Here is a 13,542-nt window from a genome sequence, read left to right on the forward strand (position 1 = left end):
TTAATAATAAAAAAAAATTTAAAAAAAAAACAAAACTAATATCAGGAAAAAAATTTTAAAAAAACTATTCTAGAAGCCAGGGGGATGAACAGAAAGCTTGGAGTCTCCTAGTTATTAATTTCTCAGTGGCTAATAATGTCTGAAAGTGTCGGTGTTAATTGTCTTGGTATCATTACATAGATACTGGTCCTGTCATTTAAAGGAATAAAATTTGACTTACAACCTCGCAAAAAAAAAGTTCTCTTTTTTCATAAAAGCTAATTCACAGTATACTATTACCTGTTTTTATTAATTCTTTAATCAGATCTTCTTTCATCTTGATATTAATTGTAAGTTCTCTCATTTTTTGTTTTGCTTCGTTAAGTAAGAGTTCAGACTTCCTTAGTTTTTGTAAATTTAACTCTTGACTTTCCTTGAGAGATTCAATCTTCACATCTTTAAGATAAAATAAATAAAACTGCTCACATAATCTTCAACAGAAACCATTGCCATTAAGCTGATTTCAAATCATAGTGACCCTAAAGGACAGAATAGGTTTCCTAGTCTATGAAGCAGATTGCCTTGTCTTTCTCCTACTACTCAACAGACCAAACTCACTGCCAATGACACAATTTCAATTCATAGTGACCCTACATCAGATTTCTGAGACTAAATATTTATGGGAGGAGACTGCCCATCTTTCTCCTATGGGAGCAACTGGTGGGTTCAAAGAGCTACCTTTCATTTAGCTGCCTGACGCATTATGTACACACTATGCCATCTGGACTACTTTTTTCCAACACAGTGAGTTTTCAGGCACATTACTTTTTCTCTTTTGCAGCTAGTGGAATGTTCCAGTTAAGTATGAATGCTCTGTTATCAGTCGTCCTCAAGTCAGCTCTGACTCATGGCAACCTCCTTTGTTTCAGAGCACAGCTAGGCTTCCTAAGGCTGTGACCTGGCTTTGAAGGTGCCTCCAGGTGGATTCAAACTGCTAAATATTTTGGCTAATATTTGAGCCCTTAACTATTTATGTCATCTACAGATTGTTTTTACTGCCTTCAGATATTCTATAATGTGTATTTTGCTTTAACCTCTTTACAAAAGGTGTAAAATTTCTGAGTAAGTAAAGGATGACTTTATTATTACTAATTTCTGGTTTTACTGTAATTAGAGAATGCATTTCACACCATGCTATTCAGTGTGTGGTACAATGTGTTACTATCCTGCATAAAAATATAAATCTTCTTCATCTCTAAGCACATGGCTTTAATTTAGCAGAGATTGGGGTTCGGGTGTTTTTGGTTTTTCATAGTAAGATCTTTCCCACTAATGTACAGAAAGGAGTACACAAATTTACATTCTGGCCTCAATTTCAATTACCTTACCACTGCACTGATCTCATATTTCTATATTTTGAAATTTTGTTTATTTGTGACATAGTATGTAGTCATTTTTTATATTACATGTATAAGGTCTTTAAAATGTTCTCTGTACTTTTATAGGATAGGACTTACATTTTTATAGGATAGGACCAACTTACCATGATATTTTGATTTCTTTTATCTTTACTTTTTGTGTGTGTGCTTTGACCTCTCATTGGCTAAGACTAATAGTGAGTTAAAACCTCCTACTAGCATATAGTTTTGCCACATTAATATTTTTAGAGCAAACAACATTTATTTAGACACATAGAGTTTCCTGTACACTTTGTTCTTTTTTGCTTGTCTATTTCACTAAAGATTGAGTTGTTGTTGTTGTTGTTGTTGTTGTGTACCAATGAGTTGGAACGGACCCTAACTGACCTCCCCAGTGGGAGGGGACTGCCCATCTTCCTCCTGTGGAGCAGATGGGTTAGAACTGCATGCCTTTGGGATATCAGCGCAGCTTCTTACCACTAGGCCACCAGAGCTCCCTAAAGGTTGAGTATTGTTTGCAAAAATACAAAATACAAAAATTCTCATCAATTGTGTATCAGGACAGTCCAAACCCCCAGAACACTCTAATGCCAAATATATGTGAGACTGTAAGATAAACAGTAAAAAGCATTCATAAAATTACAAGTAAGTGAGTGAATGTTAGGCATGTCAGTGAAGCAGTAGGCACTCCAACAAATTACTTCTTCTGAGTTTAAAGTAATAAAAAAATACAACGCATTCCAACTCAGATGTGAATTTTAAATCCTTATTCTGGGATAGTTAGCCTATAACCAGAATTGATTAGTCTTAAATGGAAAAATAAACTCCTTTTAAGGAGTAAATAACATTTTAAAAATGTAAAAATCAGAAGCTGAACTAACAGCATAAAGTAAATTCTACCAAGGAAAGCCTTCCTACCAACTGCTAGTCTTTAAAAAAATCCCAGGAATTTCAAAATTATTGACAAAGGGAAGTATCTTACTAGATTTAAACTACTCAAGACTGTGTACCTTTGTTTTCCAAAGATGACATATGTGTTTGATCCTGAATATCATCCAATTCAACAAGAGAACTAACAGGTCTAGGCTCTTGAGTCCATGGGTGACTTCTTCTATAATGTCTTAAAAAAAAAAAACAACAACACACACACACACATACAACAAAATTATAAGTAATTGTTCTGCTAACTTTTCTAATCTGCCCTAAATTTAGAGTCTCCCTAAAGGTGACAGTAGTGATTAAAAAACTATTATATAAGCTGAATTTCACTAATAGCCCTCAAAATAGAAGGATGTTACACCCCTGTTGGATTCAGTGGAAAATGTAATTAATTGTTTTTGCCACATCTGCAGCAGAATCAAGAAATGCAAAAACATTCCTTCTGAAAATTAAAATCCAACAAATCAAAAGGTCTAAATGCAAAATTACGTTTCAATTGTAAGACTAAGGACTTAGATTCAAACACTAGTTTCATAATACATTCTTTGACAGTATACTTAACAAAAATACTGTGTTTATCTCCTAATAAAAACCATAAAAACAATAAAATATAAGTATTTAATTGCCTTATGTAATTATAATAATATAAATTAAATGTTTAGCAAACCTATTAAATGTTTAGCATACCTAATGCCAGGTTTCTCCTGACTCTCTGATTCTTCATCGTCACTATTATCAGAAAATCGGCAATGGAGCACTTCATCCTGTTCCTCCAAGTGACCCAGCAGCATCTGACTTCTTGTTCGAAATCCAGCAACTATTCGATCCAGAGAGTACATAGGAGGACTTGTATAGACCTTGCAAGTAATTCCCCCACCCAACAACAAAAAAAAATGATTTTTAAAACTTCTGTTTCTCTTATTTCTCAAGATGCTTTTAAAGAAACTATTAAGCAGGTATTCTTAAACTAGCTTTTCACTAAAAATATGACCACATAAAGAAACAAAATTTATTTCAAAATACCACTGTAACTCATGGACACCATTTTACTCAGAGTCTACACATCTATAAAGCTTCTCTATACATCTCTTCTAGAAAGCTTTTCCTGGCTTCAATTATAGCTTCGTGGAAGATAATTACTTAAAAATTAAAGCAGAGAGGCATGAGTGAAGACATCTAGTTCTATTGTGCCTACAGACATGAAACCCACACACAGACCAGCGCCTGAAGTGTAACGGGCCCAGTGTCCTCACCCAGGGCCATTTTACTCCTCCTTTCTCGCCAGTCCTGAAACCTGGGGAGTCACCAAATTGCTGCCAAAGCTCTGTGTCCCCTCCCATCCAGATCTCACCACAGAAGAAATGTAGAGCCACCCCTGTCCCTCTACAAGGATATGGACTTAAGTCAGTTACTGAAAGTCACGTTCTTGTTGTTATGTGCTGTCGAGTTGCTTGCAACTCATAGTGACCCTATGTATAAGAGCCCTAAAGCCTACTCTATTCTGTGCCAATGTATTGTCTTTGACGCACATACTACCATTACCCCAGTCACTGAATTGATCCACCTCATCAAGGGTCTTCTTCTCCTGCGCTGTCCCTCTACCCTCCCAAACATGATGTCCCTCTCCAAGGACTGGTCCCTTCTTGCAACATGCCCAAAGTATGTAAGACAAAGCTTCATAATCCTTGCTTCCAAGGTGCAGCCCGGTTTCACCCTCTCCAGCATGAACCTGTTTGTTCTCCTAGCAGTCAACACTCTTCTCCAGCACCACAGCTCAAAGGCATCAATTCTTTTTCTATCATTCCTACTCATTGTCCAGCTCTCTGATGCATAGCACACAACTGTGAAAATCACAGTAGAGAGTATTTAATGACTGTAAAATGTTCACGATATGTAGAAGTTTTTGAGAAATACTAGGATTAATGTTTATGTGTGAATAAATAATACCTTAAAGGTAACTACAAGAATTTAAAGGAAGATGGTAGGCTACACAGACAGCAGCCCAGATTCTCTAATCTAAAGACACCAGAAAACAAAGACAATAGATAGGGAGGATAATTCTGGAACTCTGAGTGTCAAAGGAAATGACAAGTAGCTAAAACACTGACTGACTGAAGAAACTAATGAAGACAGCAAATAAGGAGACAGCAGAAAATTCTGAATGGGCCTATAAGAGCGTAGCCCTTTTTTTTTTTTTTTTGGTAAGCAGCTCTCTGATTAGCACAGGAACATGGCTGCAATGGTGCCTGCAGCAGTGGCTGGCATAGCACAAAGTGCTGTCCCCCCTTGTTCCCCATACTTTCCCAAGGACTGGAGAGTGACTGTCCCCATCCCCACCAAAAGGCTGGCAGTGCTCCCCGTGTCTATCCTAGTTCTACCAGAGATGCGGTTTACACCATCATGTATCTGGCACAACAGTGTGCAGCCCCACAGTCAAGCTACCTCTTGGTGCTGGCAGAGTATGCTGGGCCTGGAGAGAGGCCTTGCTTGCAGCCAGCCAAGAGATTAACAGAGACACCACCTCTGACTAGATCTTATCTCTGATGCTCTGGCTTGGTGTCCCTGGAGATTCAGCACCTAGTGCATACAACACTCACATCTAGAAATATCACTCTCCGCCCCTTCAGGCCGGCAGAGCATCCCGTTCTTGCTGATCTCTGGACTGGCAGTGACTGTCCCTGGCAGGATGCCCCTGTAGGTTTCGTGTCAGATGCATATCACTCCCTGGCCCACATGTGCTGCTTCTACTAGGGCTGGGATAGTGCACTGTCTGAATTGCCACCCAAGCACACGCCTACCAGAGTGTCCTTGTGGATTTGGACTCTCCCACAACTAAAGATACTTAAGTTCTCTACCTCCACATGCTGGCAGAGTGATCCATACTGAAATGCACCCATTCCCTGGACTGGCACAGACATCATGGTAAGCAAGGTTGACTGCCGAAGCACCTCAATGCTTATAGAAACTCTGTTCCAGGCTGGATGCAAAAGAGGCCTATGGAAACAGAGTGTTATGTAACACTGAAGGATGACAGAGAATTCGTGAACTACTCTACAACATGGATTAATGTTGTTGTCGCTGTTATGTGCCGTCAGGTCACTTGCGACTCATAGTGACCCTATGTACAAAAGCCCTAAAATCTGCTCTGTCCTGTGCCAATTTCACTGTCTCCGACACACCCATCCTGATTACCCTAGTCACTTACCCTCCTGTGCTGTCCCTCCACCCTACCAAGCATGATGTCCCTCTCCAAGGACCGGTCTCTCCTTACAACATGACCAGGGTATGTCAGACGAAGCCTCAAAATCCTTGCCTCCAAGGAGCAGCCCAGTTTAACCCTCTCCAGGGTGAATCTGTTTGTTTTCTTAGCATCCCATGGTACCCTCAATACTCTTCTCCAAGGCATCAATTCTCCTTCTATCCTCCCTAGTCATTGTCCAACTCTCTGATGCATAACAAGTGATTGTAAAGACCATGGCCTGTATCAGACAGCCCTTAGTCTCCAGAGAGACACCACTGCTCTTCAGTACTTTGGAGAGGTCCGTAACAGGAGACTTTCCCATTGCAATACATCTTATAATTTCCTGGCTGATGGTGCCAAGGGTGGTGACTGTGGAGCCAAGCAAACTAAAGCTGTGAACAGTCTCAATCTCTTCACCATCCATTCTGATGCTGCCAATTGGTCCAGTGGTGAGAATCTTTGTCTTCTTGACATTGAGCCTCAATCAATATTGGAGGCTGCAATCCCTGACCCTGTGCAGCAAGCACTTCAGGTCCTCCTCCGTTTCAGCAGGCAGGGTTGTGTCATCTGCATAACACAGATTGTTGATAGATCTTCCACCAACCCTGATGCCGCATTTCTCCTCATAGCGCACAGCCTCCCAGATAATCTGTTCTGCATACAGGTTGAAAAGGCATGGAGACAGGACACATCTCTGTTGAATGCCCTTCCCAATTTTGAACCATGCAGTGTTTTCTTGCTCTGTTCTTACTGCCTCTTGGTCCAAGTATAGGTTTCGCATTAGCACGATCAAGTGTTCTGGTATTCCCATTCTTCTCAGAGTCAGCCACAGTTTGTTATGATCCACACAGTCAAATGCCTTTGCATAATCAATGAAACACAGATAGACATTCCTCTGGTACTCCCTGCTTTCAGCTAAGATCCATCTAACATCAGCTACAATATCCCTAGTACCACGACCCCTTCTAAACTTAGCCTGGACTTCTGGCAGTTCTCTGTTGATGTGCTGTTCCAGTCATTTTTGGATAATCTTCAGTAGAATTTTGCTTGCATGTGAAATCAATGATATTGTTCTATAGTTTCCAACACTGTTGGGTCATCCTTCTTTGGAATGGGAACAAATATAGATCTCTTCCAGTCAGTTGGCCAAGTGGTTGTTTTCCAGATTTCTTGGTACAACTTGGTGAGCACGTCCAGGGCAGCATCTGTTTGCTGAAATATGTCAATTGGTATACCATTTATTCCTGGGGCCTTATTTTTTACCATTTCCTTCAAAGCACCCTGAACTTCTTCCTTCATCACCATAGGCTCTTGCTTATATGTTGTTCCATTAAATTCTTCTGTGTCTGCCAATTCCTTTGATACAGTGACTCAGTATATTCTTTCCATCTTCTTTTAAATAATGCTTGGTGACTTAAATCACTCACAAAAGGGCAACAATGGTATATGGCTACTATTATAAAGAGTAAATGAAAGGTTGGTAACCATCTAGGATGGTTACTTAGGGATGGGAAGGGAGAGAAGGAGGTGTGAAAATTAATAAGTAAGTGAAGAGAAGAGAAAGGCAATATACAATAAGGGTTGAGCAGACATTTAATTTATTAATGGCATTGTTGTTACGTGTGGTGGAGTTGCCTACATACAAGAGCTCTGAAGCCTGCCCTTTTCTGAGGCAGTCTGACTACAACATATCTACCCCATTGTCCCAGTTACTGTATCAATCCGTCTCATCCTCTCCTGCGCTGTCCCTCCACTCTTCCAAGCATGATGTCCTTCTCCAAGGACTGGTCTCTCCTGGCCATGTGCCCAAAGTGTGTGACGGAGCTTCAACATCCTAATCTCCAAGGAGAAACCTTGTTTTCACTCTCTCAAGACAGACTTATTTGTTTTCTTGGCCGTCCATGGTATGTGCAAGACTCTTCTCCAGCACCACTATACAAAGGCATCAATTCTTCTTCTGTCATCCTTAGTCATTGTTTAACTTGTTGATGCATAGCAACTAACTGAGAAGACCATCACCTGGATCAGACACACCTTGGTCTCTAGACTGATACCATTGTTTCTCAGCACAATGGTGAGGTCCCTGACAACAGAGTTTCCCAGTGCAATTCGTCTTTTGATTTCCTGACTGCTGGTACCAAGAGGCTTGTGGAGCAGGACAAGTTGTAATTGTTAACAACCTCAATCTCTTCTCCATCTATTATGGTGCTGTCCATAGGTCCAGTGATGAGAATTAACTGCATTAGTCAATTATAATTAACGTGAATTAATGACTGGATGTAATACCACTATGACTTGTAAACTTTCACTCAGATTTTAAAAAGAAGGAAACTATAATGCATTCACATAGTATTGTGCAAGACTAGGCAAAATACTGCACAATATGGATAAATCTAGAGGAAACTGTTCTGAGTGACCTAAGTCATAAAAGGCCTATTACTGTATGAGACTCCTATTATTAAAAAGTAATTGACATTTCCCATAGAGATGGAATCATTCTTGGATGGTTATTTAGAGAGGCAAATAAAAGGAGAGAGTGAAAAATTAATAAATTGATAAGTTTGGTAAAGGAAAGGTAATATAAAATAAAGAGTTGACCAGACATTATAATTAACTAATTATATTAATAAATTCTGATTAATGTTATAAAACAAAATGTGTATGAATGAATGAAAAGCTGCTATAACTTGTAAATTGTTTACTCATATTTAAAAATTGAAGGGAGGAAGGACTCATTCTTAGATGATTACCAGGTGTGGTTGACTGTTTAAAATGGTTTTCCTAAGTTATTACCTTTGACTTTTGCTACATGGTTGGGCAGGAACATGCAAATAGGGTATACTGTCTGTCCATGAGAGGTGTGGCCAATTTTGCCATCCCAGTAGGTATAAATTAAGCAGATTCAGCAACAGAAATTGGGACTCTCATTACCAGCAAGGAAGGAGCAGCAGAGAATGCAGCTTGTGTCCTTCAGAGCTAGAGATTCCTGTCCAGTCAGCCCAGGATCTACAGGAGAACAATAACAGCCACAGTGCAGGACCAAAGACCAAAAGAGACAGAGCTGATGTGGGACTTCTGACCCAAGGAGCCAGAGCCAGGGCCAGAGCTCTCTGCCAAATTTGCTAGAAGGCTGGGAGGAAACATTGTAATTGAAGAACTAAAAAAACTTTTTAATACTGCAAACCAAATAGGAAAAGTATCTGCATGGTCAACCTGAAAACTTTGTAAATTTTCACTCAAATAACAAAACAAACAAAAAACCAAAACCAAAACCATGCTTGTGAAAGTATATATATATACACCAATTCTTTTAAATCTCAAAATAAAAAAAGATTAATGTTTGGACTTTACCTTCCTGGAATCTGGTCTTGTGGGGATATAAATATAATGCCCCAAACGGTTCTCAAATGGTACAGAAAGTGGTCTCCTTTCAGGTATCCTGATGTCTGGCCCATCTCCACAAGTTTCTTTCACTGAAGAAGTCATTGACAGGTTAAGTTTTGTTAGTTCTTCACTCAGCTGATCCACAAGAAGTTGTTGTTCTATTATTTTTTCATTCTTTATAGAAGAACAAAGTTTTTAAAATGGAGAGCTTCAGTATAAGTGTAGATTATAAAGAAAAATAAATTTTACATTAACCAACATTGAAACTACTTTAACAGAACAATAAGACATCATTTATCCAAAGACTAATCTGGTGTTTACAAGTATCTAGGCATGTTCTGAGAGATAAAAACTTTTGAATAGTAAGTGGCAATAGACAAAGAAAAAAAAGTTAAATACTAAGAGATATTCCTCCATATGCTCTGCTTGGACGGCCTGCTAACCTGGAGCTCTCTGATCAACTGATCTTTATAAAAGCCTGGGCTCTCTAACTGAAACCCAGGAAGTAACAAGAAACAAAGTGGAAAAGGAAAAATTGCAGACAGTAGAGATGGCAGCAAAGATGATAGAAGTAACAGGTGCAATGAAGGGAAAGCCCTTACTCAATAAAAAACAAAACTAAAAGTACAAAGAGATAGCAAACAGCCAAGTAGTGGTCCTGATAGGAAGAAAAACTTGGAAATTAAAGGCACAATAAATCGCTTATCTGAAGGCTTTGTGTATGAACATGTACGTATGTGTTTAGCTTTCTCTGTACCCACTAAAAGAAAAATGTAAAGCACAAACAATCTAGAAAGTTATAGCATCAGTCTTTATTTTAAAGGCACCAATATAATAGAAAGAAAGTGGACAGATAATGAACACTGCCCTGGAACAGATGAGGGGAAGAACCATCTGAAAGAAATATATGATTAAGCATTATATTTATGACAACAATCTGGAACAAGAGGTGCACTGCAAAGTGGACTAGAGGAAGGGGAAAGGAGAGGGAGGTAGGGAAATATACAACAATTAATAAGTGAAAAAATAAAAAGATAAATTCTTTTTCTAAAGCAGTGACTGTAAAAAAAATAAAAGCACCAAATTATGTAAACAAGAGATAGCCATTCATCTGTACATGGAGCATGTTATTGTTTAAGGGGAGAAGACCTAAAAATAACCCTATTATGTTACTGTATGTAGTCACATAATCAGGATATTTTGAGCATTTATCAATACCAATGGCAAATAAATGGAAAATGAAGACCTCATCTTAACTGGGAAAAAGACCAGTTAAATAAACCCAGAATGCCTGATGTAGGTTTACAATTTGGTGGGAGTAGGGAAATATTAAAAAAAAAAAACCAACAATTTCTGAGCTAACAGAAAGAAACACTGTAAAAGTAAATATTGCCCAGTTTGTCTGAAAGTAGGTAGGAAACACAAAATGGAATATAGAGCAGACAGGATAAATGTAAAACAATGACAGATTTAGTCAGAATACAACAGTAATTAATTCTTGCCATTTTTATGTGCCATTGAGTCACCTGCGACTCATAGTGACTCCATGTACAACAGCTCTGAACTGTGCTCTATCCTGAGCCAATCTTATTACCTCTGGCACACCTACCCCACTACCCCAGTCACTGAGTCTAACCATCTCATCCTCTCTTGCACACTGTTCCTCCATCCTACCAAGCATGATGTACCTCTCCAATGGCTGGTTCCTCCTTCCAACATGCCCAAAGTATGTAAAAAAAAGCTTCAGAACCCTTGCCTCTAAGGAATAGCCTGTTTTTACCCTCTGTATTCAATAAGCTTCTCCATCACCACAGCTCAAAGGCCTCAATTCTCCTTCTGCCATTCCTAGTCATTGTCCAGCTTTCTGATGCATAGCAGGTAAATTGCGAAGGTCATGGCCTGGATGAGGCACACCTTATTCTCCAGAATGACATCATTGCTCTTCAGTACTCTGGAGAGTTCCCTGAAAGCAGATTTTCCGACTGCAATTCGTCTTTTGATTTCCTGGCTGCTGGTAACAAGAGCATTGATTGTGTAGCCAAGCAAACAGAAGCTGTTGAAAATCTCAATCTGTTCATCTATCATGATACTGCCAATCAGCCCAGTGATAAGAATCTTTGTTTTCTTGATGTTGAGTTTCAATCCATATTGAAGGCTACTGTTCCTGACTTTCTGCATCAAGCATTTTAGGTCCTCCTCAGTTTCAGGAAGTAAGGCTGTATCATCTGCATAATTCAGGTTGTTGGTAAGTCTTCCTCCAATCCTGATGCCACATTCCTCCTCATAGAGCCCAGCCTACTGAGTGATCTATTCTGCATATTTATTGAAAAGGTATGGAGACAGGACACATCCCTGGCATACACACTTTCCTATTTTAACCAAACAGTGTTTCCTTGCTCTGCTCTGACTATCTCCTGGTCCAAGTATAGGTTTCACATTAGCACAATCAAGTGTTCTGAGATTCCCATCCTTCTCAGAGTTAGCCACAGTTTGTTGTGATCCACATAGTCACCTGATCCAGGTCATGGGCTTCACGATTATTTGCTATGCATCAGAGAGCAGCTGGACAGTGACACTAGGGATGACAGAAGAATCAATGCCTTTGAGCTGTGTTGCTGGAGGAGTATCGAACATACCATGGACTGCTAAGAGAACAAAACTGTCCTGGAGAGGGTGAAATCAGGTTGCTCCTTGGAGGCAAAGATTTTGAAGCTCCATCTTACATACTTTGGGCACTTGGCCAAGAGGGACCAGTCCTTGGAGAAGAACATCATGCTTGGAAGGGTCTGTTCTGTTCTAAAACAGAGTATTCGAAAACCCTATGTATAATTAAATTCAAAAGTGCACTAAATATTCTACATAAAAACTATTAGTTAGGATTTTAAAATACTCCAGTCATGTGCAGCTTTTTAAGAAACGCAGCTAAAATATATTATCTGGGTTTAGAAGAGGCCATGGTCCCAGTGATGTTAAAGCTAATATTTAGATGAATCTTAGCTGAAATCAGAAGATACCAGAGGAATGTCTGTGCTTCACTGACTGCAAAGGCATTTGACTATGTCTTCCCAAGCACCCTTTGAAATCTTCATTTTTTTTCTTAGTCATTTCATTTCTTCCCTTTGTTTTTGTCTTTGCATGTTCCATAGTATGTTTCAGAATCTCTTGTGACATCCATTTTGGTCCTTTTTTCCTCTTTGTAATGACCTTTTACTTTCATCATGAACAATAACCTTGGTATTATCTCATCTCACAACTTATCTGATCATTAGTGTTTAGTGCATTAACTATATTCTTGACATGGATTTTTAAACTCCTATAGGACACACTCAAAGTTGTATTTTGGTTCTTGTAGACTTGTTTTCATTTTCTTCAATTTCAACACAGATCCTGTGCCACTACAGAGGAGCCAGCTGTCCTGACTGTTGTGAATGAGGAAGCCAGCTGCCCTGACTGTGGGAGCCAAGCACGATGCAGGAATCAGATGTCACCTGTACTATGATATCTGTATGCTTACTTCTCTTTATGGAAAACTCTTAGGGTATGACACTTCTTGTCACTTTATTACATTAGGGGAGTTGTATAGTTTATCTTACAATATGACTTTCCTGGTCATAGTTTGATCCTGCCATAAAATGGGCAGGAATATGCAAATGGGGCACGTGAGCCTATCCATAAGGGGAATGGCTATCTACAAATGCACAAGGGAGATGGCTAGTTTTGCCTTTAAATTGAGCAATCTAGTAGCAAAAGAATTAGACCTCCCCTACCCCAGTGAAGATGAAGAAGAAGAAGAAGTAAGAAAATGGAGGATGCCCTTCAGAACAAGACATTCTTGTTCCAGCTACACCTATGGAAGCAGCAGCCATGGCCAAACCAGAGCCCTGACATGAGATGGGACCTTGACACTGCTACACTATTGGACTCATAGCTAAGAGCCTTTGCCCACATTTGCTGGACAATTAGGGCCAGGGTGCCATAATTTGAAGGACTGAGAACTTTATAACACTGGCCTAAAGACATGAAGCTCATGGCTGAGGTGCCTGTGAGCACATTTTAGAAGTTGTTCTAACTGTATTCTGCTACCAACCTGGATTATAACCTTTGACTTCCCCAATATGTTTCTGTGTGGTCTATGAGCTAGTGCATTGCATTTTGGACCCAATAAAGCAGTAACATTGGTGTTGAGATGAGTAGAAAGGATATGGGAGCATGAAGGACATGTCTGACTACATGGGAGTTGTGTTATTATTGATGCTGTTGATGGGGACAGTTCCCCTTTGTGAAGTTGGTAAAATTTAGACATTGTAGCCCCACTTGACCCTTGCTTTTTTTACAGAAGTTGCATGTTGCTACTCTTTTTTTTTTTTTAGCTTAAGGATAAATACATGTGCTTGTTGATTGTTTGCTCTTAGGAGTACAACGCTTGTCTGGAAGTTTGTTGTAAAGGGGTGACTTGTAGATTGTTGTGATACTGCAAGCTATGCTGCTGATATTTAAGATACCAGGAGGATCACTCCTGCTGGTGGGCAGTTTTCAGTGGAGCTTCCAGATTAAGAGAAACTAAGAAGCAGGATTGGCAAA

At 39.4% G+C, this 13,542-nt stretch overlaps 1 protein-coding gene across 3 annotated transcripts in view; it reads right to left on the reverse strand.

The window, feature by feature from the left end:
• KIF27 (kinesin family member 27) overlaps nt 1-13,542 on the reverse strand; it is a 147,193-nt gene that overhangs the window by 54,402 nt on the left and 79,249 nt on the right. For all 3 annotated transcript variants that reach the window (XM_006901953.1, XM_006901954.1, XM_006901952.1), the window contains exons 5-8: nt 8,929-9,135; nt 3,024-3,193; nt 2,408-2,508; nt 280-435 (exon numbers count right to left, since the gene is read on the reverse strand). In XM_006901953.1, the coding sequence (XP_006902015.1) occupies nt 280-435; nt 2,408-2,508; nt 3,024-3,193; nt 8,929-9,135 (634 nt within the window). The remainder of the gene's footprint in view (nt 1-279; nt 436-2,407; nt 2,509-3,023; nt 3,194-8,928; nt 9,136-13,542) is intronic.

The sequence above is a fragment of the Elephantulus edwardii genome, unplaced genomic scaffold (assembly GCF_000299155.1).
Source record: "Elephantulus edwardii isolate Elephantulus edwardi_28Jun2011 unplaced genomic scaffold, EleEdw1.0 scaffold00353, whole genome shotgun sequence".
Lineage (NCBI taxonomy): Eukaryota > Metazoa > Chordata > Mammalia > Macroscelidea > Macroscelididae > Elephantulus > Elephantulus edwardii.